General features: G+C 40.9%; 1 protein-coding gene and 1 long non-coding RNA gene across 2 annotated transcripts in view; one reads left to right on the forward strand and one right to left on the reverse strand.

Moving 5' to 3' along the window:
- The window catches only part of UBE2K (ubiquitin conjugating enzyme E2 K), a 77,089-nt gene extending 70,155 nt beyond the window's left edge, over nucleotides 1–6,934 (reverse strand). Inside the window, exon 1 of the mRNA XM_020991396.2 lies at nucleotides 6,627–6,934. Within this exon, the coding sequence (XP_020847055.1) occupies nucleotides 6,627–6,689 (63 nt within the window). The 5' untranslated portion in view covers nucleotides 6,690–6,934. The remainder of the gene's footprint in view (nucleotides 1–6,626) is intronic.
- Nucleotides 6,935–6,978: 44 nt separating this feature from the next.
- On the forward strand, nucleotides 6,979–11,263 carry LOC110213099 (uncharacterized). The gene is made up of 3 exons (XR_013484133.1): nucleotides 6,979–7,260; nucleotides 8,865–9,022; nucleotides 10,405–11,263. It is a non-coding gene; the product is annotated as an uncharacterized LOC110213099 (long non-coding RNA).
- The last annotated feature ends 14,870 nt before the right edge of the window (nucleotides 11,264–26,133 follow it).

A 26,133-nucleotide genomic window follows, 5' to 3' on the forward strand; every position in this document is an offset into this window, starting at 1 on the left:
TAGGGGGAGGAAATTAAATTCTTGAAAATGGCATTCATTTGTAAAATTTCTGGCCCTCATTCTACCTCTCCATTTTTAGGGGCAAAATATCTACAAAAAGAATCACTTGAATATGAGGTTTAATTTCTGCCTTACTATTTAAACTTGTACTATTCAAGAGCAAGTTTTGTCTAAATTTCATTCAAAATTGATACTCAGCAACTGGTAACTTAATGATGAATTGTTAACAAGCAATAAGATACAAATAGATCTTTTTTTTTAAACTCTTAGAAGAAAACAGCCCTAAATTACAGATAGTATTATCAACATCAAATAACAAGTGGTAATGGGTACATAGACAACAACTCATTTCCTTCCACTCCAAGGTTTTGCTGCAATATTAACTCTACTCAGAGCAACAGCTAAAGACCCTTAAAAATCAACCACCTCTTTTTTCTACTTCCAGATCTATTTATGCATATATTTTAAAGCTCTGATCAATACAGAAAGTTTAGAAAAGGAAAAAGAAAAAAATAGGAAGAAAATAAGACAGTAACAGATATATTTAACCCAGGACACAGTCAGAGATGAGTTTTTGGACAAGAAGTTGAAACGACCAGGAAATAATTACCATGTGTTGCTTTAAAATCTAAACACAGAAATTCTTAACTTCATAACACTTTTAGGGAGTAAAAGTGCAGCACTAGTTTCAACCAGGTGCCAGTAAGAATAGTCTCAATTTCTTAGGTAGTCTGAAGCTTTAAAACAAGTTCTACAAGTCAATGACCCATAACAGTAGGACAAGTTCTGAACAGGCTTTTACGTGACCAGGAGGGTGAGGGAAGACAGCTTGTGGTGTCTCTCTATATTCCAATGAACATCTTCCGTAAGATATAAAGACAACGAACTACATTAGCCATCAAGTTGTGCAGTTAGGGAGAAATCAGAGAATGTTATTTTGGCACAGATGCTGCACCAGTAAAAATATATACAACCCAAATTACGTGATCTGAGTTTTTCATAGTTGACAACATCTATAGGTCTGCTTTCAGAGATTCCTATTTTCACCTATTCTATGCTAGTGATTCAGAGTGAAAACTCCTACCCCAACATTAGCTGAGAAAGAGTTTGAATGCTTAGCAGCAGAGTTTGAATGCTTCATTCATGAAGCATTCAAACGCTACTGCAGAGAGCACAACTCCAGTGGCTGGCCACACAGCCCAAACGCCAAAGGCACACTTATCTAAAAGACTCTTACAGAGAACTCATAAAAGACAAGCATTCACGCTGTGGTTAGAAGACGAAGCACAAGGATACTCTCAAAGTCTCTCTTAAGAACTTCAGTAACAACTGTGAGACAATGCTACAAGACCACCCAGCATGGTGTGTCCAAGTGAAAGTACTGCATGAGCAAAACAGAATCTCAGAACAAAAGAAACTCGAGCTGTGCAAGTCCAGAGCCACCTCCTTTCTAAATGTTCTATTAGACTACTTGTGCCTGACCTGTGTCTAGAGCCTTGCAAACTCATAATGTACTGATCAGCCATAGCCCATCACACTATACCCTGACACCAACATTGTGATGTCATTGTTCTTCTTTGAAAATGAAGGATGAACAACAGCTGAGAAAGAAGTTTCCAGACTGCAAGATAATCCTCAGAGCAGAAGAACTCAAGGTGTGACAATATAATAGTTTACAGCCTGGATACTAAATCTATTGATCTAATGATCGTAAGAGATCATCCAATTCAACTTCCTCATTTTACAGATGAAAAAATTGAGGTCTAGAGAAGTGACGTGACTTTCTCAAGATTAAAAAGGTAATAAGGATCAGAGACAAGATTTAAACCCAGGTCCTCTGACTCCAAATCTATTTCTTTTACCACTGTACCCTGTGGTCTCAGTCCGTAAAGTTATGAAAAGTTACCCAAAATAATGACGCTGACAGGAGTATCACAAAAAAGTATTTCTCACTGTCAAGTCCAACTTTAGTCCTTTGGATATTTTTCTGATAATAATATATTCTCTTCATTTGATCCAGACAACAACTCTGTGAAGCAGATATTATTACTAGCCTCATTTTTACAGATGAGGAAATTGAAGTTAAGAAAAGTTAAATGATTTGTCCACAGGCACATACACTAGTAAAGTGTTTTAGTCAGGATTTGAATTCCATGTCTTTCTGACCCAAAGCCCAATACTCTAACCACTACGCCACCTACTGGTTACTAGTACAAATTAGAAAGAGATCTATAAGGAATAAAAAAAAAATGTTAAGACACCATAAGTTTAGGGTCAGAATGTTTTCCAGGAATAGGGAAGAATATGAGCAAAGCCCAAGATGTATTTGGGAGACAGTCAGTAATCCAGTCTAACTGAAGCACAGACTACCTAAAAGAGTAGCACGAGATAATGCTAGAAAAGTAGATTGGAGCCTGTCAATGGTGTCAAATGGAATTTTTGTCTTTGTTCAGCAGGCAATGGGAAGCCATTTAAAGTTTGAAAAATGTTGATGGTGAGAGGACATGTTTACAGGAGCAGTAGGAAGTGGGGATTTTGTGTGCACAGAGGTAGAACAGATCAGGATTAGGTCCATCTGTGTCCTTACGAGATGGACACCCATGAGAGAAACATACCAAACAACATTGCTGGTCCATGGTACAACTTTCAAGCAAATCAATAGGCCTTACTTTTTACCATATATACACAGCTTCACTGAGCACTATATGTGAAGAAACTAGCTAAAAATGGGTTAACAACAATGGCTTGACATTGACTTTTCTTTAAAAGCATATTTTTTCACTATATTAAACAATATGGTCACAAGTCTTTCAGGCAGAGTTCTATCTTCTGGTTTAAAATAAAAAGAAAAACATACCAGAAAAGGAAATTTAGTGAGTTTTGAAAACTAAGACATCTGGGCTAGTGTCTGTTTTTATTTAAGGCGAGTGGACAATAAAAAGTGTGAAAATATCTATGTGAGTCCCTCAGTTGTAAGTTTATTTCAGTTCCCACTGTTAATAGTCTCACTGATCTTCCAAAGAAAGTATAATAAATATTTTAAAAACAAAATCCAACAACTAGCTTCAAGAGAAGCAATCAATATCAACTTCAAAATTTAACAGGAACATCTAACACTTTAAAAACCAACATGGCATGAAAATCTGGTATGTGGCAAATGTAATTAGTATGTATTCAAACTTTCATTTTAACAAATTTGATTTTATTCCAAAAATTTAAGTTTCCTTCAATACAAGTCTATAAACTATGCCAAATGTGTATAGATATAAATATAAAATAAATACAACTAATTAAACTAGCCACTATGTAGTATGAAATAAAGTTCAAAAACCAAGCTTATGTACTCGATAAAGACAAAACATCTTAACCTACTAAACTGCAAGTTTAAAAATATACAAAATTATTGCCACTCAAAATGAAAAGCAATTTTTTACATCTACATATTTTTAAACTAATTACAGGTGTCATTTATTTCTTCAAAATCAGTGCTCACATTCAAAACACTGAACAAAATGATCCTTTAAAGACTCTATGGGAAGACCAAAAGCTCTTTTCATATTTCAACAGCTTTAATTTTTTAAAAATGAATCTACATTGGAAGAAAATCTGTTCACAAAGTCTTGGATTCCAGGGTGAAAATATCTCACTAAAAAGGTCACCTTTTTCCCATTAATCATTCCATGAATTCCATATCAATGTCACTGAAAATAAACATTAACAGCAAAAAATAAAAATTTATGGTTTTATGACTGCCTTACTATCAACAATGAGAGTAAAACTAAATAGTTAATTCTGATGGATAACTCGGGGCTGACAGAGGACCTACCTTACTATCTCATTCCATTAATTTTGTTACTGTTTCTTTTAAAAACATTTTTGAAATGATGTGTTAAGTATAGGTCTAGGAATCAAAGTCAGATGAAACCTTAATAAATAAGAAACTTTGAAAAGACTATATCAATTAGATTTCCAAACTCAGAAGAAAAAAATCTGGACAATCCTTTCACAAGACAAGTTAAGAAATCTTACTATAAACATGTTCTTTTACAACTACAAAGGCTCCTGAAATGCAAAATGCCTTTGATATCAGCTGATATTCTTATTATATAAAGACTCATATCAACAAACTTTGAATAGAGAACAAAACCCAAAGCAGTGAAAGAATATTAACTTGACCAGACATTCAAAATATTGTCAGCATGAGAAACAAAATATATGGATTAAGTTAGGAGTCCTACTCTAATAAGCATAACTGGTGTTAGAATCCTTTTATAGAGCTTGACCTACTAAAAATAAATGAAAATAAATGATGGAAACTCTTTTCATCTAAGATTAAATGGTGAGAACCTTCCCTATAAATGTCCTTTTCTACCGACTTAGGAGGAGGAAAAAGAAGAGAATGCTTGCTTTCAGATGTGTATGGATGGAGTGCAGTTCCCAAAAGATAACTTGACCCAGCCATCTATGGTTTTTCTTCTGGACACACCAAGAGAGTTTTCCCTTTCTAATTTTACCACTCCCAAACAACTCTCACGGGAAACCGAGTACATAGTTGTATTCATTCAGTTATGCATAAACAAGCATTTCTAGCAACTCTGAATTCAAATCCTTAGATACTAAGGTGATAAGTAAGTCATCTTTAAAAGGGTCAAAGAAACCAATATTAGAAGTGGTAAGGCGTACTTAGTACCTAGGAAATGGAAAAGGAAGCATTAAATCCATAGTAAGTGTTGTACAACTTTGCTATACAAAATCTATTTTTAAAATATCAATCCAAAAAAAATAAATAAAAATGAATGAATACATGAATGAATAAATAAACAAACAAAAACAAATAAATAGGTGAATAGCAATCCGATGTGTTAACACAAAGAAAACCTATCCTTTTACTATTACTCAGATCAGGCCCAGAAACACCTCTACTTCATTAGTTAGAATCACCTAAGTCTGTAGCAGTGCAGACACCTAGGATTCTGAAGAGCGCAGTGGTTTCTGCACTGTACCGCAAAAACACACAGTCATTCTTCCATTCATTTTGGCACTTGAACAAACATACAGGTCAAAGTTCATACACATGCTCTGTAGAAAAGACTCATTTGGGATACTAACACTACACAAACATCCCAATTGTATAAAGTAGCTAGTAAAGTAATTTTTTTTCTAAAACATAAGATACTATGTGTACTTTAAAAGATGTGGCATTTTTTTTCATATGATCACTGTAGACTTAATAAGTTTTTAGGTCTAATGTCAACCTGATATGATTTACTCTTCATTTATACAGAACACTAAATTTCAAAAGTATCACTCCTTATTATCAAAGTACCATAATAACAAGACATTTAAAAGAGATCACGATCGTCATGTAATTAAATTAAATATTCTGCTATTTTAGGAAAGATATATATAAATTTTCAATTAAACAATTCCATACTTTAATTATATGATAATAAGTAATGCACTATCTATATCTCTTAAGTGTGGGAAAACTATTTTGAGAGATCAGCATTGTTTGAATTACATGACAAACCATAATAACATCACCAGACTGTTACATATACGCAGCACTAACAGGTTGTGCGTGTATCTAGAAGAAACAGAAAGAAAATTTGGCCAACTGAAAATTTTTAATCATTCTTTGAACAGAAAATGATAATTAAATCACCTATCGTTCTTGTTCAGGAGAAGACAGTCGGTGAACTTTCATATTTTCAAATGCTCTTTTTCAAAGGTATTACACAAGTTAACCAAACGGGACATAAGTTTAACATGTAACTTAAGTCATCGAAGCAATGTCTTAAGAGATATTATCTATCGACCTTTAAAGATCATATAAAAACATAGTACTGTAATCTATTCTCACCAACCATTGTCATTGGCTAAAAATATTAAATTCAACCAAGAACTGCCCTTCCTCAAACAAAACACTTGCGGAGTCAATGAAAGGGTCCATTCCTGGGGGACCTGGAATTAATCATTTATTTCAGCGGAAAAAAAAAATCTCTTCACTCCACTAGAACACTAAACCACCATGTTGTCCAGTCCCTTTCCTGCCTACCTTTCATCCAATACATCTAAGACGAAATCACCCAAAATATCTTCCTTTCTTCTTTCAATGCCCAGGGATCTTCCCAAAGGAAAAATGGGAGAAAGCTCACAGCACAGGACCTCCCCGAACCCCCATCCACCAAGGCCTTCGGCAGACCTGCATCCAGTCTGTTTCTGTTCCCACCTTTCCCCTTCCCCCAACCCACTTCCCGAGGTTTCTCGGCCTCGGCCTGCTCCCTCCCGGCGCCGCCGCAGCCACACTTCCTGCAGCAGCGGCCACGGCCTCAGGGCTCGCACTCGCCGAGCCGCACAGCCCCTTCCCCACGCTGTCCCCCCAAACCTAGCCTCGCCTTCCGCCGCCCTCCCGCCAGTGACACCGCCAAACAGGGGCCCGGGGCGGGGGGTGGAGAAGGGCTGGAGGAGAAGAGGACCAGGCGCGGAAGGGACCGGGCATGCGGGGGGCCGCTGGGGGGAGGGGGAACGCCTGGGGGTGCCGGGGGGTCGAGGAGGTCGTGCCCGGGAGGGGACCGCTCGGCCTCGGGATGAGGCGGGGGACGGTCGAGGAGTTCATTCCTGACCTCCTCGCTCTTCAGCACCTCCTTGAACTCTCGCTTGATTCGCTGCACTGCAATGTTGGCCATGTCGCCTCCCGCAGCCGTTTCGCACCCCCCGCCTCCGCCGCCGCCACGACCGCCGCCGCCGCCGCCACCTCCTCCGCCGCCGCCTCCTCCCTCAGCGATTCAGAGCAGAGCCGGGGAGCCGCGCCGCCACCGCCACTCTCTCCTCACAGTGGATTCACCTCCGCGCCCGGCCACCAAAATGGCGCTGGGGCCGCGCATGCGCATGGCGATCGCCCAGGCGGGCGGCGCAGCGGCTCTCGTTGTAAGCCCCCAGGAAGCTTCTGAGCCTCGAGCCCGCCTGCCGGCCGCGAGTTTAGGCTTGTGCTCCGCCGCGTGCGTGGGGTGGTCCCGGGCTTCCGTGGCGCGCGCGTGCACCGCCCATTCACCCTCCCCTCTCCCTCGAACTGGCGGAGGGGGATCACCTGGCGGGGTCCCTAGGTTGAGATCATTCAGGCCTCGCCCCTCTCTTTTAAACCCTTCCGCTGGCTCTTAGGCTAGCTCCTAAGCTCCTTGCCGACTCCTGGCCCTTGCTGGGTACTTCGAGGCAGCGACCCCGCTGAAGGGAAACAGGCGCGCCCCGGATCAGTGCACCGTGAGGACCCCCTTCCCCCCAAATACTTCTCAGTCCATCCCGACACATTCCCTGCAACCAGCTGGGCGGGGATGGGGTTGGGGGGCCTGGGAGGAGGGGAAGAGACACGGAGAGGCTTTCCAAAGGAGAGAGAAAAAGAACCACCGCAGATCTCAAACCTTTCCTTCGGTGGGGCCCACCCCAAAATCGCGGCCGTCATTTTTTTTTTTTGAGGATAAAATCGGGAGAGCCTTAACAGGGAATTACGTTCTCCTCTCTACTGCCACCCCCACCACCCATCACAAAAGAGTGCTGACGAGGCGCTAAGGGAGTGCTGCCGCAAAGCCCCTAAACGGCCCGGGCCAGCCAGTCTGCGGAACAGCCGATAAGCCGCGAAACAAAGCTCGGAGCGGCCTGGAAGTCCAGGTCGAGGCGGCGGCTCCCCTCGCTGGGCGCCTGTGAACTACGCTTTGCGGGATTCTCTGGCTCAGGAGGGGCTCGCCATGGACTGGGTGCTAAGCAGGCGCAAGGACCCAGGCTGGGAGCGGGAAGATGGGCTAGGGGTATTAAGTTGGGAGAGAGTTTACGAAGCAGCCACAGAAAGCCGGGAAGGAGGCTGCAGCTCCCCAGGCAAGAGCTACGGAAGATTCGAGGCCAGGGTGGGAAGAAGTGTTAACTCACTTCGGGTATGAACCTGGCTTTGGAAAGATTAGAGAGGCTGGGGCTGGCAGGGGGAGTCGGATAGCCAGAAGTTTATCTACACTCCAGTAACCTCGTCTTCTTTGGGTTTATCTCCAAAGAACCCAGACAGATACACAGTATTATGAATGTGGTGTTACACAATGTGCCAAATAGGACAAGATGTAACCATAACCGCTACAAAAAAAAATGAGGCTACAGAAAGGGAAACGAATAAAACGCCCCCAAAAAATATCCGTTTCCCAGCTGACCGTCTAACGTCAGAGATTAAGGGCTTCTAGCAGAGCCCCCTTGTGGTCCAGAAGGGAGCCGAAATGTTTTTTGTGGGTCACGGTGCGGGAACAGCCAGTGTGAGGCCAGTACACGGAAGTTGGGTTTTTTTGTTGTTGGTTTGCGTGTGGTTTGGTTTCTTTACTTTGTTACGCAATCCTCTGCCTCTGTGCCTGGACCAGTTTTGATCCAAGGGTCTTGTGGTTTACACACCATCAAATGGGCCTCAGTTCTCAGCCCTTTGGCATGTCTTCAATTCAGTCCCAATGTCAAATCCCCAGATTCCCAACATGAATGAAATTCACAGAATACTAATAGTTTAGCAGAACTTTAGATTTTTCTACAAACCTATCAGGCAACGACACACAGACCCTTCTAAAAATATTATAGTTCTCCAAGATGATGTTTCTCCCAAGAGTTACCTACCAACCCTTCTTAAGCTCAGGAAACAGTTCTCTTTTGCCTCTTAGTAAGGTAGCATGAATTATGTTGTGTTGTTAGCCAATGTGGTATAACTCCCTTATTAAACTTTCACAAGGGCTTCAAGGGCCGGCATCTTAATGCTGAATTTCCCACTCATCCACCCTCTTAATAGGAAAATAAATGACTATTGCCCTTAATTTTTCTAAAATCCACTGTATGTCAATGGATCACAGATTGAAGGCTGGGAAGGTCTGCTCCAACCCACACGTTTTGAAGATGAAGAAACTGAGGCCCGGAAGTGAAGAGACTCACCCAAAGGAGTAAATGGCAAAACTGAGTCTTCAACCCTCATCCTCAGATGCCAGACCCAACCGAATTCTATAATAGACAGGTACTTAATAACTATTTATTGAATTGAATTTTTAAGTGATCTCTACTTATAATTTTAAAGGCTTGGATTTCACTGGATTCACCATCTTGTGCTATTGTTACAGATGAGGGGGAGGGTTTGGATTGAAAAATGGATTTTCAAATAGCTTGGGGAAGAGGGTACTGTGGTAACTTTTGTTACCACTTAGAGGTCTGTTTGTTTGGAGTTGTGGGGGGGGGGGTTTGATACATTTTATTTTGACTTAACAGTAGCTTCCTAACAAACCATCCTCCACTCCCTCCCTCTCTTCTCCAATACAATTCCAGGAAACAGTTAAGCAAAATTATCTTATGGAATACTAAAAGTTTTGACTGAGGCCAAATTAAATACCGTAGGGTAATAAGATATGATTCCCTTCTACTGGCACAAGTATCCTCCACTATTTTAGAATACTAGAAGAAAATAGTCATTATTTTCCTATTAATGAGGAAATAAATATCTAAGATTTCTTTCTTCTTCACTCTTACATTGGTCTTGCTGCTGCTGTTACTGCTCAATCAATAAACATGTATTAAGTGCCTACTGTGGGTCAGGCACTGTGCTAAGAGCTGGGGATACAAAAAGGCAAAAGACAGTCCCAGCCTTTAAGGAATTAACAATGTAAACTGCCTATCTTTGCAAAAGTTTTTTATTCATCCCGAAGAACAATTCTTTTTTCCCTTCAGCCTTTTCCTGACAAAGGACATTTAGTATTTTCCAGATTTTTTAGACTTCTTTCTCTTCCTTTGCTTTTACTTCTAGCCCCCTCATTTGATTCTCTTCGAAAAATCCCTTTCCTTCAAAACATTGAAGTCGAAGATAATTTTGCTTTCACTGGACTGACTGACCTCTACCCTTAGCATACTGTTAGCTTCCCATGGCACCTGGAATGGGGAGCTCCAGCTGCAGGAGGAGAAGGCTACATTTAGTTCCAGACAGTCCAACTTCTAAACTTAGCTCCAGGCCAGTGGGGCACCAGAGGACTGATCATGATGCATGCTGCATTATTCCAGACTCAGAATGCATTAGAAATCTGACCAATGTGGCTTTTAAAAGATTTGCAGAGTGAAGCAGAAATGTTACAAGGCCAGTTTTGCTAGTGCAGGCTTCCAGCAGAGCTATAATGGCAGTCATTATCAAAGTAGTAGAAAATGGGCATGTGTCTGAGCAAACTCAGAGTGCTTAGAATTCATGCCAAAGCGTTTCACTCTCTTTTGTATTGGACGTTAATAATAATGTGGATTCTAATAAATTAACCTCTTACTGTATTTATTAATTTGACTTTAGGAAATAGGTTACTATAAGTTGAAATAGTTTAAAATAGTACTTACTAATATAACTTTCAACATTTTTATATACTTAAGCAAGACTGACGGAGCCCAGGATCCTAAACCCAAGAACCTAGCAAATAGCAGTGTACTCCAGTATACTGTGTACCCCAAGCCCACTGGACCTACATACTGCCCAACCCCAATAGCCATCTCAAGGGGATGAATCATTATGGAAAAGAGGTCCACCTTTCCTTGTTACCGACAGCGTCTGGCAGATAGGCTCAGGAATGGCAACACCCCCACCCCAACCTAGGCCTCACAGTCATCCTTTAGTGAGGTGGCTCCTGTGAAGAAGGGACCAGTCATCTCCACCAACTGCCAACCAGCTTCCACACACAGGACAGGCAAGCCAGACTCAAGAAGCAGCAGGACATGAGCATCCTGAGGAAGAGATAGGAGACAAGCATGTGCTAGGCAAGTCAAATTTGACTCTGTCCTATGTCCTCGGACCCCTGATGGAAAGAAACCCAGGACCCTAAACCAAGAACCTAGGAAATAGTAACTCTTCCAGCAGTATCCAAATGCCATCATCCTAACAGGCATTTCTTTTAGAGGTGCAGCCTGGCAACTGCTTATGTAGGTGCTATAGCCACATCTTTTAAAGATGGAAAAAAAGGAAGTCCTTGATACTGCTCAATGGTTCAATGTCAGAAATTGATATGATTTTTATCACTGGAAATGATATTAAAAGGGGGGCACTGTGATCTGCTTTACCATTGTTTTGTAAGGACCGTGGGACTTTTAAATGGGACTTGCAGCTGAAACCTTCCATATGTGTTTTCTCCCCTATTAGAATAGAGTTCTCTGAGAGCAGGGGCTAGCTTCCTTTTCTATTTGTGTGCCCAGTGCTTTGCACATAGTAAGTATTTAATAAATGCTTTATTCATTTGTCCATTTATTCAACTTATTTATGGCAGTCTGCCAGTTACATTTTCCAGATTTCTGTTGGGGTCATTTGTAGTATGGAGGAATCAATTCATTGTTTCAGTTGACCTTTTCATATGCAGTTGAGGTATATTCAAGCTTCAGACTCTCTTAGGTGTGTAGTGCGTCATTTAGATCTGAAAGAATTTCCTTGCTCTTCATAGTCTTTGTCTTTTGCCCCTACTTGTAGTCCAAACAGCACCTTCTTTCACCTGAAGGTAGCTACCACTTATCCCAGTAAACCTTTTCTTTTCCAGACAAAACGTCCCTGGTTCCTTCAACCAATGTTGATGTGACCTGACCTACGTGCCTAGAAACAGGCAGTGAGAATACCCTCTAGCTTGTAAATGTCCATACTAAAATGAAAATATCCTTATCCTCATTTTCCAAGTGAGAATACTTAGAACTAGAGAAGTGACTTGTCCAAACTCACAGGTCATTCTAGAGTCTCCTGAAAGGTAGTACAATATTCTTTTGATGCTCCACTTTGTCATTTTCCTATCTCATCACGCTTCAGGTTTAGCTAGGCTGTAATGTTTAGTAAGAAAGCTTTTTTATTATTATTAAGGAAAATGGACTAATGAATAATTACCCATAGTATATAATGATATCAACTTAATAGCCATGTGACTAAATTCCTCATCTTTAATATCCAGCTTGTCTATTAGATTACCTAAAGATATTGTCCCTCTTTTTTCTTCTCAGGCAGAGGCCATTATTCAAGGAATGGGGGGCAGGGTGAGGAACTTGGGGAATACATCCCAGTTGTTACTGGCCTTAGCAAATTTATACCAAGTCTCTTCCCCTTTTTTCGGGGGGGGGGTGTTGTTTTGTTTGCCTATTTATTTATTTTTAGTTTTCAACATTCATGTTTATAAGATTTTGAGTTCTAAATTTTCCCCCTCCCTCCCTTAAGTTTCCCTCTCCCTCCATAGTTCCTTCTCTGGATGTGGATAGCATAATCCATCTGGAGTCTTTTGGAATTGTTAGATCATTGTATTGCTGAGAAGAGCTAAGTCTACCAAGGTCAGTCATTGTACAATGTTACTGTTAATGTGTACAATGTTCTCCTGATTTTGCTCACCTCACTCAGCATCAGTTCATGAAAGTCTTTCCAGGTTTTTCTGAAATCTGCCTGCTCATCATTTCTTATGGAACAGTAGAATTCCATTACATTCATATACCACAGCTTGTTCAACATCCCTTCAGTTTCCAATTCTTTGCCACAAAAAGAACTGCTATAAATATTCTTGTACATGTGGGTCCTTTTCTGCTTTTTTATGACCTCTTTGGGATACAGACCTAGTAGTGGTATTGCTAGATCAAAGGGTATGCACAGTTTTATAGCTTTTTGGGCATGGTTCCAAACTACTGTCCAGAATGGTTGCGATGAGGTCTAGAGGTTAGGGGTGCTGGAACCCCAAAATCATGACATGTGGATCCTGCCTGAAAGAATTGGACCCAAGCTTTCTTTCAGCCAAAAACAAGGTTTATTGAAGATCCACCATGTTGCCAGACTCTTAAGGAATCTAGGAGTCTATAAGTATTGGCTAGATTCTAAGAATCTGAGCAATGGCTAGATTATAAGAATCCCAGCATCTTAATGGAGACAAGATAGACCTTATATACAGAAAGCCTGTGGGAGGGATCTAGGAGTGGCCAAGTAGTTTGGGGTGACTGGAGGAGGGGTCTAAGGAAGATCTGAATGGGAGTGGCCAGTTAACTGGGGTGAACAGGACTCCTGGGACCTGGACAATGGAGCCTAGCTAGGATTAAGTGTGGGAAATGGATCCTAACCCCATCAGTTGGATCAGTTCACAACTCCACCAACAATGCATTAGTGTTCCAATTTTCCCACATCTTCTCTAATTTTTATCTTTTTCCTGTTTTTATGTTAGCCAGTCTGATAGGTATGATGTGGTTTGTCCTTCCTTCTCTAAGAGGACCATGACATCAGGGAGATGATGTGGGGTTGGGATCTAGACCCCAGAAAGGACAAACCCTGGACTTTCCCACATGGCCAAATCTCTGGCATTCTCCTGAGGCTATAATCCCATCAACTGGCCTTTCATTGTGGCTACACCCAATCTCTCCTCTTTTATCTTACCTCTCTATGGCCCCTGGCCATTTCCCACACTTAATCCTAGCTAGGCTCCATTGTCCAGATCCTAAGAGTTCTGTTCACCTCAGTTTACTGGCCACTCCCATCCAGATGTCCTTAGGCCCCTCCTCTAGTCACCCCAAACTACTTGGCCACTCCTAGATCCCTTCCTCAGGCTTTCCTTATATAAGGTCCATCTTGTGTCCATTAAGATGCTCAGATTCCTAAAATCTAACCACTGCTTACCCATGTTCAGACTCCTTAAGAGTCTACCCAATATGATGGATGTTCTAATAAACCTTGTCTTTGGCTGAAAGAAGGCTTGGGTTGAATTCTTTGAGGCAGGATCCGGGTATTGTGGTTTTGGGGTCCCAGCACTCTGAACCCCTAAACCGCATCATTTTGGTGGCCCGTATGAGGAAACTGCCTAACCCCAAGTTCTTCTCCAGCCAAGACTGGAAGGTATGAAAGCCTCCTCTCCCTCCTGTCATGCTCTGCAGTTAGGGTTTGCTCTCCAAGCACCATGGCTTGGCCTCTCACTCAGCCTGACCTCTCAGGCTCTCTGTCCATGGGTGGGTTGAAGGCCATGGACCTAGGTACACCTTCCACAGCATAGAGGACAAGGACAGATGCCCTATCTGGAAGTGTATGTTCAATTTTGTTAATTCCCTTGGTGCTAGGGAATTGAAGAAAACTGCAGTTGCTTTTTGGTTCCCTGAGGCTTACTTACTCCCTTCCCTCTGTACCACTGAATCCTCCTTCATGGAGGTTGCAGGGAAAGTTAGAAAACTAAAAATATCTTGGCAGATTCTGGAGGTTTTGTGATTGCTCATTAAGGAGTTTTGAAACACCTGTCACCCTTTAACCTTTGATTTCATCCTCCCCGACCTGGGAAAGGAGGGGGGGAGGGGCAGCAGCTACAGGTGGGCCTCCCTGGCAATGGCCTTGGGCTCTGGGGCCACCTTTCCCTGGAAGCATCACCCAGGTTCAGCACATCCTGCTCAAGGTAAAGAAGCTGGTCTCTGAACTTGGGTAAGCATGCTCTTTTAACTTGTAGTTTTAACTGTTAATGATAAGATGCTGATTCTGTGTGTAAAGTAATTTGGAAGTGCATTTAACAAAACTGATGTCACCCAATTGGTAATGGATTTGTTTCAAGTTCCAAATTGGTGAACTTGTATCAATTACGTCAAGCAACTTTTCATAATGTGGTTGCTGCTAAAATAATTTGGCTATTGTTTGTTATTGTTTTAATGTGTAAAACTTGCCAAAAAGCCTGTCTGGGTTTTGTCTTGCTAAGAATTTGCAGTTATATAGAAATCACCAATGATTGGCTTTTTATACCAGGACAAATTTAAATTTGAGATGTAAATCCTGGAAAAGTTTTTCCTAAGCTGTGATTAGTAAAACTTGCTGTTTGAGGTAAAAGCTCATAGGATTTTGAGTTGTCTGATAGGTCATAATCCATCAATAATCAATAATCCACCTTCTGAGAGAAATGCCACAAGCTACTTAGAAAAGGTGATACTGGTGAGAAGTCAGCATTGGGAAAAGCTGAGAGGACAATTTTAGCCTGAGTCTAAGATGGGATCCTCCTGGCTCGGTTTCCCCATTATGTTCCTTTGAAAGGGAATATTACCCACCTGGCTATCCCTGAGTCTGGCTATGAGGTGGATTTGATACTGCGTGGTTGGAAAACTGAATTATCTGAATCCAAACAGAGCTAAGGATGTTTTATCCTCTCAAAAGTTGGGCCCTAAATCTCTAGTCCCTGTTTTATATCTGAGCCCTGCAGTCTTTTCTGTCAGATTTGTGTTTTCCAGACTATAGGCCATTCACACACAGTTGGTAGCAAACAGGGAGCACCAACCAGTGTCCCATAATGTTCCCTGGATGCAGCCTGTGCTCGGTTCCAGTCAGCCTCCTCTTTGGGACCCCCTCAAGCCAGGGACACCTCTATGCCCCTTGCCAGCAGGAAGCAGTTTCAAAAGCGGAGACCTTCGCCCCTTACTCCGAAAGAATTTGGGTCCCATTTGTTTGAGGGGGGAATGAAGGGTTTGGGATCTAGACCCCAGAAAGGAAAACCTGGACTTTCCCACATGGCCCAATCTCTGGAGTTTGCCTGAGGCTATAATCCCATCAAGTGGCCTTTCATTGTGGCTACAGCCCAATCTCCAATTCTGTTACCCTCCCTGTGGCCCCTGGCCATTTCCCACCCTTAATCCTAGCTAGGCTCCATTCTCCCTTGGCCCTGAGGTCCAGATCCCAGGCTTTCTGTTCACTTCAGTTTACTGGCCACTCCCATTCAGATCTTCCTTAGACCCCTCCTCCAGTCACCTAAACTACTTGGCCACTCCTAGATTCCTCCCAGTCTTTCTGTATGGACAAGTCCATCTTGTCTCCATTAAGGTGCTCAGATTCTTAGAATCTAGCCAATATCTCACAGACTCTCAGATTCCTCAGATTCCTCTGCTAATATGGAAGATCTTTAATAAGCTTTGTCTCTGGCTGAAAGAAGGCTTGGGTTGAATTCTTTCAGGCAGGACCCACATATTGTGATCTTGGGGTCCCAGTACTCCTAAAGCTCTAGATCTTATCAGGCCCTTCTGGCTCAAAGTGAATATAGATAGTAACTGTTTCTCTTTTGGCCAACAACCTTGAAGGTCTTCACCTTTGATATTTTTTTAATTGAAGGGGCCATCCCTTGACTCACTTTTTGTTGTTGTTTTTTGCTAGGCAATGGGGTTAAGTGACTTGCCTAGGGTCACACAGCCAGTAAGGGGGAATCAAGTGTCTAAGGCCAGATTTGAACTCAGGTCCTCCTGATTCCAGGGCTGGTGCTCTGTCCATTGTGCCACCGTGCCTATCCTCCTTGACTCACTTCTTTAAAAGGCCTGTTCACTGAATGGGCATTGCCATACTCAAAAAGGCCAATCTCCTCCACTGTTTCCTGGGGCCATGTTCAGTTGTCCTGATTGATACCTGACCACTGGACCCAAGATGGCTGTGGAGGAGAAAGTGAGGTTAGTGACTTTACACAGCCTTCCCTCACTCCAGTCAAATTCAATTTCCAGTCATATCATCATCTCCCTGAAGTCATGGTCCTCTTCCAGAAGGAAGGACAAACCATGCACAGCAATAGGTATGATGTTGTACCTCAGAGTTATTTTGATTTGCATTTCTCTAATCAATAGTGATTTAGAGTATTTTTTCATATGACTATAGATAGCTTTAACTTCTTCATCTGAAAACCGCTTGTTCATATCCTTTGACCATTTATCAATCAAAACCAAGTCTCCTCTTGATATGTATGGCAAAGTTTAGGTCTGTGAAGTTATTCCATTCTTATCTTGTTTCTACTTCTTTAAAGAATGATATTTGGGGAGGTGGAGCCAAGATGGCGGGCTAAAAGCAGTGACTTGCTTGAGCTCTCCCCAAACCCCTCCAAATACCTGTTAAAAAATGGCTCTAAACAAATTCTAAAGCAACAGAACCCACAAAAAGACAGAGTGAAACAAATTTATGTCGTGCCAGGCTGGGAGAGGAACAAAGTTTGGTGTGGGTGCGCAGGCCTCAGAGGACTGAATCACGGACAGCTATGGCAGTTTCTAGACTTCTCAACCCATGAACACCAAAGACAACAAAGGTCAGTAGGAAAAGTCTGTGTCTGCAGTGAGAGAGAAGCCCAGGATTCTAGCCCAGTCCCCAAGCACAGCCCTGGGGCAGCAGCTGCCTCCTGAGCTTTCAGCCCACAGACTGAGGGGGAATCAAGTGGCTGATCAGAAGGGGATTGCAGGGATCTCTTTGCTGATGCAGGATTCTCTTGCTGTGCCCATGCTTTGATCACAGTTCTGGGTGGTGGTCCTGGGACAAAGAGGAGCACTGGCATGATAAAGCTTGTGGTGGTGCAGAGAAAATCTTCCTCACAGTTCCAAGGCAGAAAGGAGTGCTTGTGGTCATTCATAAACCTGAGCACAGGCCAGGAAAGGAGTAAACACCTCACCCTTCATCATACCACCTTGGAAGAACTGAAAATGTACAGGATCCCTAGAAGTGTCTCTAAAAACAGCTGCACAAAACCCCCAAAGCTTGGGACAGTACATTCTTCACACTGGAAGCAGGACTCTACCTTAACAAAGTTTATAACTCAAGTAATTGGCTGGAATCATGAGCAAGCAATAGAAGAAGAGTCAGACCATAGAATCTTACTTTGGTGGCAAAGAAGATCAAAACATACAACCAGAAGAAGACAACAAAGTCAAAGTTCCTACATCCAAAGCCTCCAAGAAAAATATGAATTGGTCCCAGGCCATGGAAGAGCTCAAAAGGGATTTTGAGAAGCAAGTAAGAGATGTAGAGGAAAAAATGAGAGTGATAGAAGAAAATCATGAAAAACAGGTCAATAGCTTGCTAAAGGGGACCCAAAAAAATACTGTAGAAAATAACACCTTAAAAAATAGCCTAACCCAAATGGCAAAAGAGGTCCAAAAAGCCAATGAGGAGAAGAATGCCCTAAAAAGTAAAATTGGCCAAATGGAAAAGGAAGTCCAAAAGCTTAATGAAGAAAATACTTCCTTAAAAATTAGAATGGAGCAATTAGAAGGTAGTGACTTTATGAGAAATCAAGACACTGTAAAACAAATTCAAAAGAATAAAAAATAGAAAACAATGTGAAATATCTCATTGGAAAAACAACTGACCTGGAAAAGAGACCCAGGAGAGAGAATTTAAAAATTATTGGACTATCTGAAAGCTATGATCAAAAAAAGAGCCTAGACATCATCTTTTAAGAAATTATCAAGGAAAACTGCCCTGATATTTTAGAACCAGAGGGCAAAATAGAAATGGAAAGAATCCACCGATCACCTCCTGAAAGACATCCCCAAAGGAAAACTCCTTGGAATATAATAGCCAAATTCCAGAGTTCCCAGGTCAAGGAGAAAATATTGCAAACAGCCAGGAAGAAATAATTCAAGTATTATAGAAACACAATCAGGATAACACAAGATGTAGCAGCTTCTGCATTAAGGGATTGCAGGGCTTGGAATATAATATTCTAGAGAGCAAAGGAAATAGGATTACAACCAAGAATCACCTACTGAGCAAAACTGAGCATAATCCTTCAGGGGAAAAAATGGAAATTCAGTGAAATAGAGGGACAGGATCAAAAGAGAGAATAGAATAAATGGGGGGTGGGATAGGATGAAGGGAAATATACTTAGTTTTTCACAACATAACTACTATGGAAGTGTTTTGCATGACTACACATGTATAACCTATATCAAGTTGCTTGCCTTCTCAATGAGAGTGAGTGGGGAGGGAGGAAGGGAGAAAATTTGGAACCCAAAATTTTAAAAACAAAAGTTAAAAAAAATTTTTTTCACATGCAACTGGGAAATAAGATATACAGAAAATAGGGTATAGAAATCTATCCTGCCCTACAGGAAAATTAAAGGGGAAGGGAATGAGAGAAGGTGGGGAGAGGTAGAAGGGAAGGCAGATTAGGAGAAGGGGTACTCAGAATGCATGCCATCTTGAGATGGGGGGAGGGATGAGATGGGAAGAAAATTTGGAACTCAAAATCTTGTGGTGGTGAATGTTGAAAACTAAAAATAAATTATTTTTTTAAAAAATAAATAAAATTAAATTGACCAAAAAAAATGATATTTGGAATGGAAAGTACAGAACAATAATGGTTAATAAAGAGTTGAAACTCAAGATACTTTAGGAGACAGTAATGGTGGGGTACAGAATACAGGCCTTGGGAACCTCCCCCCTTGAGTTTTCTCCTGTAAGGTCATATATTTGACCTTTGCCTGAGGCACCATCCCAGTAATCCTCTCAACTGGCCTTTCATTGTCTACACTTAATCTCCCAATTCTCTGTTACCCTTAACCTAGCCCAGCCCATCATTGTCTATTACCTCCCAGCTACTTCCCACCCTTGATCCTATCTAGACACCCTTCTAGACCTTCCAGTCACTCCCATCAAGATCCCCCCTAGACCCCTCCTCATAGTCACCCCAAACCATTTGGCCACTCCTAGATCCCTTCCACCATCTTCCTGTATATAAAGTCCATCTTGTCTCCATTAAGGTGCTCAGATTTCTTTAAGAGTTTAGCCGAGTGCTCAGATTGTTAAAATCTAACCAATGGCTGAGATTTACTCTAGCCCTCTTGTCCATAGGAGCGTAACAAATGTTCAGTTTCCTTAAGAGTCTGGCCAGTATGGTGGATCTTTAATAAACCTTGTCTTTGGCTAAAAGAAGGCTTGAGTCGAATTCATTTGGTCTGGACCCACAGCTCTTGCTCTCGATATTTCTGGGTCCCAGTACCCCTAAACCCCTAAACCTCAACATAAGAGGGCACCTACCTACCCTTGATAATTCCAAGTTACCAGACCCAAATGAAGTACATCTCAGGGTACTGAAAGAACTTATAGATATAATTGCTGAGCCACAATGAGAGATTTGTGAAAGATTATGGAGGAGAGGTTCTACAGAAGTTGAGAAAAGCAATATTATTTTAATTTTCAGAACAGAAGGATAGAGTGTGAAAATAATAAGCCATTAAACTTGACTTCCACTGTTGGCAAAATTTTAGAATATGTATTAAAGGGAGAGCTGGTGAAAATATAGGAAAACATGCAATAATCACAACGAGCCTTCATGGTTTCTTCAAGAAAATGTCATTCTGCCCAGAGCCAAGAAATAAGTCACTCTTATCCTCCTGTATTAACCTCTGAAAGCCCAGAAAATATCACTCCAGGAAAAACCCTGGAACAGCTGAGCCAGAAGAAAGATGGGGTGTAGCCCAGGTAGCTTGAGGAATTAACAGGAAAGGCCCCTCTTGCCCTGGGGGAAGGGGAGCAGTACAGAACAGGAGGTATCCCAGCAAGCTAGTGGAAAGCCCCACCTCGGCATACTAGGAGGAGATCCTAAAACCCAAGTGGTCTAGCAGGCAAACACCAATACCTGGACCCCAAAGTGCCTCAGTGAGGGTGGGGGACCAGAGGAAACCAGCTCAAAAAACCACCACATACCTCGGTGATCTACAACAACCAGCTCTCCCAGTGCTTCAGCAAAACTAAGGGAAGCAACTGCTTCAAGGGGCCCCAGGTAGATAAACATCCTGCAACATCCATCTGAAAGGATCTCAAGAAAGATAAAGGAAGGAAAGGCCCAGGTGAGCAGGAAATGTCCAGGAGCCACACTACCCAATCCTACCCCTAGAGTTCAGCTTGCTGATTCCAGCCCAACACCAGGTAAGCTGCTAGAACCCTACAGCATCCAACTGCCAGCATTGCAGGCCCCAGCACACACAGCCTAGACTCCCAACACAAGAAGCTTGGGTCAGTGCCCTCTGCACCCTAGCAGGAGAGCTCAATTTCTTTAAAGGCCAGGAAAGAAGCAAACACCATGAGCAAAAAGAAATGTACAATAGATTCTTATTATGGGAAGAGTGAAGATCAATACAGAAATTCTAAAGAGGACAACATTGACTGGTTTGAAGCACAAAAAGTCTTCTTAGAAGAGCACAAGAAAGATTTTAAAGGTCAAATGAAAGAGGTAGAAGAAAAAAGGGAAAAGAAATGAGAGGTATGCAAGAGAGAGTCAATAGCTTGGAAAAGGAAGGACAAAAATTAACTGTAGAAAACAAGGCCTTAAAAAATAAAATTGGCCAACTGGAAAAAAAGTACACTGAAGAAAACAAGTCCCTAAAAAATACAATTGGCCAAATGGGGAAGGAGTTACAAAATCTAATAGAAGAAAACAATTTGTTAAAACTTAGAATTGGACAAATGGAAGCTAATGACTCTATGAGAGAGCAAGAATCAGTCAAACAAAAACAAAAGAATGAAAAAAATAGATGAAAACGTAAAGTACCTCATTGGTAAAATAACTAACTGACCTGGAAAATCGATCCAGGAGAGACAATTTTAAAATTATTGGTCTACCTGAAAATCATGATGAGAAACAGACAGTATCCTTCAGGAAATCATACAGGAAAACTATCCTGAGGTCCTAGAACCAGAGGATAAAATAGCCATAGAAAGAACCCACTGATCACTTCCTGAAAGAGATCCCAAATTGAAAATGTCAAGGAATATAGTAGCCAAATTCCAAAATTACCAAATTAAAGAGAAAATACTGCAAGCAGCCAGAAAGAAACAATTTAAATATCATGGAACCACAGTTAGGACTACACAGGACCTTGCAGCTTCTACATTAAAAGACCATAGGGCACAGGATTTGATATTCCATAAGGCATAGGAGATTGGATTACAACCAAGGATCAGCTATCCAGCGTAAATGAGCGTTATCTTTCAGGGGAGGAGGTAGATATTCAACGAAATAGGGGACTTCCAAACCTTCCTGATAAAAAGACCAAAGCTCAACAGAAAATTTCATCTTCAAATGGAAGACTCAAGAGAGACATAAAAAGGTACACCGGACAGAAATAAGCAACATGTTATTAATAAGGGCAAACTGTTTGCATCCCTACAAGGGAAGATGATACCTGTAACTCTTGAGAACTGTATTGTTATTACACCATGTTAAAGGAATATACGTAAAGGGGGTGGGTATAAATTGACTTTGATGTAATGATTTAAAAAAATATAATTGAGTGGGTTAAATGGATCTACATAAGTGGATTAATCTGATCTAACTAAAGAAATTTACTGAGAGAAAAGGAAAGGAAGAGATAGACAAGGGTAAATTACGTTACAGGAAAAGGCACAAAAACCTATTACAGCAGAGGGAAAGAAGGGAGGGAGATGAGCATTGTTTGAACCTTACTTTTATCAGATTTGGCTCAAGAAGGGAATAACATAATCATCTAGACACCTAGAAGGGTATCTAGATAGGCAGCCCGAAGGGGAAAGAAAAGGGAGGGGGGGATAAAAGGGAGGGGAAGAGTAGTAAGGATAAAGGGGAAGAAAAGGGAGGGGGCTAATAGAAAAGAAGAGGTGGAACTGAAGAAGGCAGTGGTCAAAAGCAAAACACTAGTGAGGAGGGAAAAAGAGAAAGAAAGGCATAAACAGGGGAAAAAGGATGGAGAGGAAGACACAGATAGTAATCATAACTGTGAATATCATATATGAATGTTATGGAAAACTTTTGTGCTATAAGAGATGATGAACAGGCAAACTTTGGAGAAACCTGGAAAGACTTGTATGGTCTGATGCTGAGTGAAGTGAGCAGAACCAGGAGAATGTCATACACAGCAACAGCCACATTGTGTGATGACTAATATTGATAGACTTAATCCTTCTCAGTAATACAAGGATCTAAGACATCTCCAAAGGCTTCACGATGGAAAATGCTATCCACATCCAAAGAAAGAACTATGGAGTTTGAATGCAGATCGAAGCATACTATTTTCACTTTTTTTTTCTTCTGTTGTGTTTTGTTTCCTCTTTCTGGTGGTTCCTCTTATTGGTTCTAATTCTTACTTACAATATCACTAATGTGAAAACATGTTTAATAGGAATGTATATGTATAGCCTCTATCAGATTGCACACCATCTTGAGGAGGGAGGTGTGGAGGGAGGGGGAGAAAAATTTAACACTCAAAAGCTTATGGAAATCATTGTTGATAAATCAAAATAAATTAATTTTTAAAAAACTTTAAAAAAAAGAGAATGGAAATCATTGTTGATAAATCAAAATAAATTAATTTTTAAAAAACTTTAAAAAAAAGAGAAAGTGTCATTCCAAAGTAAATTCAATTCCTTTTTTTGATATCATTACTGTACATTGCTTCTTGATCTTTTGGCTAAGATCAAGTGTTGACATGGTTACTATACTAGTAGATGAAGGAATGCTGTAAATATTGTTTATCTGTGTCTTTGGAAAGCATTTAACCAAGTTTCTTATGCTCTCCTTGTAAATAAGCTTGAGAGAAGTGGGCTAAAAAGGTAGGTGGATTTGGAAATAGTTGACTGGTCCAGCCATTGTTTTGATGTCCACTTTCTAAGGAGTCTCTAGTGTAGTGCCTTAGGCATCTTTGCCTAGCCTATGCTGTTATTATAATTGGATTTTTTCCCATTTATTTTTATCAGTGACTTGTATAAAAATAGATGTCATCCTTTGACATTTTCATGTGACATGAATCTAGAAGAGATAGAAAACATATTGGATGACAAAGTTAGTATCCAAAAAGATATTGTCTGGCTAGAATGTTGGACAGATTCTAAGAAGATGCAGTTTGATAGGGATAAATGTAAAATCTTATATTCAAAAAATCAATTTCACAAATACAAAATGAAAGAACTTGAGCTACTCAACATTTTTTTCTTACAAAGATCTGGGTGTTTTTGTGGACCTGTCCACTAAAATACATATTGTTAAGCCACTGTGAGAAATCTTTGAAAGAACGCAAGGAACAGGAATGAGTTCAACGTATGTTTTGTGGCAGCCAAGAACACAAATGCAACGTTAACGTGCATTAAGAGAGGTATCATATGCAAGATTAGGGAGATGATAGTACAGTTTACAATGCTACCAAACAGTGTTTTTTAAGTCAAGTACTTGGCAAACTTTAAAGTACTATATAAATGTTAGTTATTATATTGGGCACATTGCATTTATAGGATTTGGCAACTAATGGATATTGGGGGTTTGAGAAAAAAAGAAAGAGTCCAAAGTGTCTCCAGTGTTATAAATATAGGTAACTAAGAGGATGGTAATTCCATCAATCAATCAACATGTATATATTAAGTATATACTGTGTGACAGGCATTGAAGATAATGAGTTTAGATCTGACCATGTTACTCCTCCCTATTCATTAAACTCCAGTGGTTCCCTATTACCTCCAAGATCAAATACAAAATCTTCTCTTTAGCATTCAAAGTTCCTCATAATCTAGCCCCATCTCCCCCATCACCATCTTTGCAGTCTTTTTATACCTCAGATCCTTGCCACGTATTTTTCAATCCAGTGCCTCTGGCCTCCTTTCCTATACCACAAACAAAACATTCCATCTCTCAGCTCTGGGCATTTTCTCTAGCTGTCTCCCATTCCTGGAATCCTCACCTTTCTCATCTCTATTGACTTTCTTCAAGTTTTTCAATGAAAATCCTATCTTCTGCAGGAAGCCTTTCTCAACTCCATTTAATTCTGATGCCTTCTCTCTTTTAATTATTTCCTGTTTATCCTGTATGTAGCTTGTTGGTGAATATTTATTTGCTTGTTAGGATCTAAGACATCTCCAAAAGTCTTATGATGGAAAATGCTATACACAGCCAAAGAAAGAACTATTGAGTTTGAATGCTGATTGAAGCATAGTATTTGCCCTTTTTTTTCCTTCTGTTTTGTTTTGTTTCCTCTTTCTTGTGGTTTCTCCTATTGGTTCTAATTCTTCCTTGGAACATGACTAATGTGAAAATATGTTTAATAGGAATATGTATGTGTGTGTGTGTGTGTGTGTGTGTGTGTACACATATATAACCTATATCAGATTGCACATCATTGGGGCAGCTAGGTGGCACAGTGGACAGAGCACAGGCACTGAAGTCAGGAGGACCTGAGTTCAAATGTGGCCTCAGACCAAACACTTGGCATTTACTAGCTGTGTGACCCTGGGCAAGTCACTTAACCCTAAAAAAAAAACAGATTGCACACCATCTTGGGGAGGGGGAGAAAAATTTAAAACTCAAAAGTTTATAGGGCAGCTAGGTGGCGGTGCAGTGGATACAGCTCCAGCCTTGGAGTCAGGATGACCTGAGTTCAAATATGAGCTCAGACACTTGACATTTACTAGCTATGTGACCCTGGGCAAATCACTTAATCCCAGTTGCCTCACCAAAAAAAAAAAAGCTTATGGAAGTGATTGCTGATAACTAAAATAAATTAATTTTAAAAAATTTGTTTGCTTCTTGTCTCCCCCATTTGATTGTGAGCTCCTTGAGGGCTTACACTGACTTTTGCTTCTTTTCATATCCCTAGCACTTAGCATAGTGCCTGGCACATAGTAAGCATTTATTAAATACTTATTGACTGACAATTCAGTTTTAAATATGTTTAGTTTGATGTACCAGTGAACGTATTAAGATATAGATATCCTGGGGCAACTAGGTGTCACTGTGGGTAGAGCTGTGGCCTTGGAGTCAGAAGGACCTAAGTTCAAATGTGACCTCAGACACTTGACACTTAGTAGCTGTGTGACCCTGAGCAAGTCACTTAATCCTGTTTGCCTCACCAGAAAAAAAAGTGGTATAAGTGATACTATATCTCTAGAAAGAAGTTAATGGTTGTGTTATAGATTAGTGAGTCATATGTTGGATTGGTGAGTCCCCACCAAGGACAATCTGTGACCTCAGAGCAGGGTCATCCTCAGGAAGCAAGATAGCAGGTAAAGAGTGAATGAATGAATGAAATGCATTTATGTTGAGTGTTTACTATGAGCCAAGCATTGAATTTGTTTTCCCATCCTCTGCAAGCACAGGGTCTTGCAGATACATACTAGACACTGAATTGACTTAAATTCAGTTGTAATTGAAGAAGAACAGGATATACAGGGTGTTCTAAAAGTTTTAGTGCAGTTTTAAGCTATTAAAGATCAAAACTACACTGAGACTTTTGGGACACCCAATATGAAGAGATTGGTAATATATAAGAGTCTGAGATGATTAATGGTACAAGGTTACAAAGAACATGGGAGAGAATGGGGTTGAGCTTGCAGATAGGTAGTTTAATTTTGGCAAAGAGTAGAGTTAGCACTCTAAGAGAAGA

The sequence above is a fragment of the Phascolarctos cinereus genome, unplaced genomic scaffold, assembly GCF_003287225.1.
Source record: "Phascolarctos cinereus isolate Bilbo 61053 unplaced genomic scaffold, phaCin_HiC Scaffold_9;HRSCAF=440, whole genome shotgun sequence".
Taxonomy (NCBI): domain Eukaryota; kingdom Metazoa; phylum Chordata; class Mammalia; order Diprotodontia; family Phascolarctidae; genus Phascolarctos; species Phascolarctos cinereus.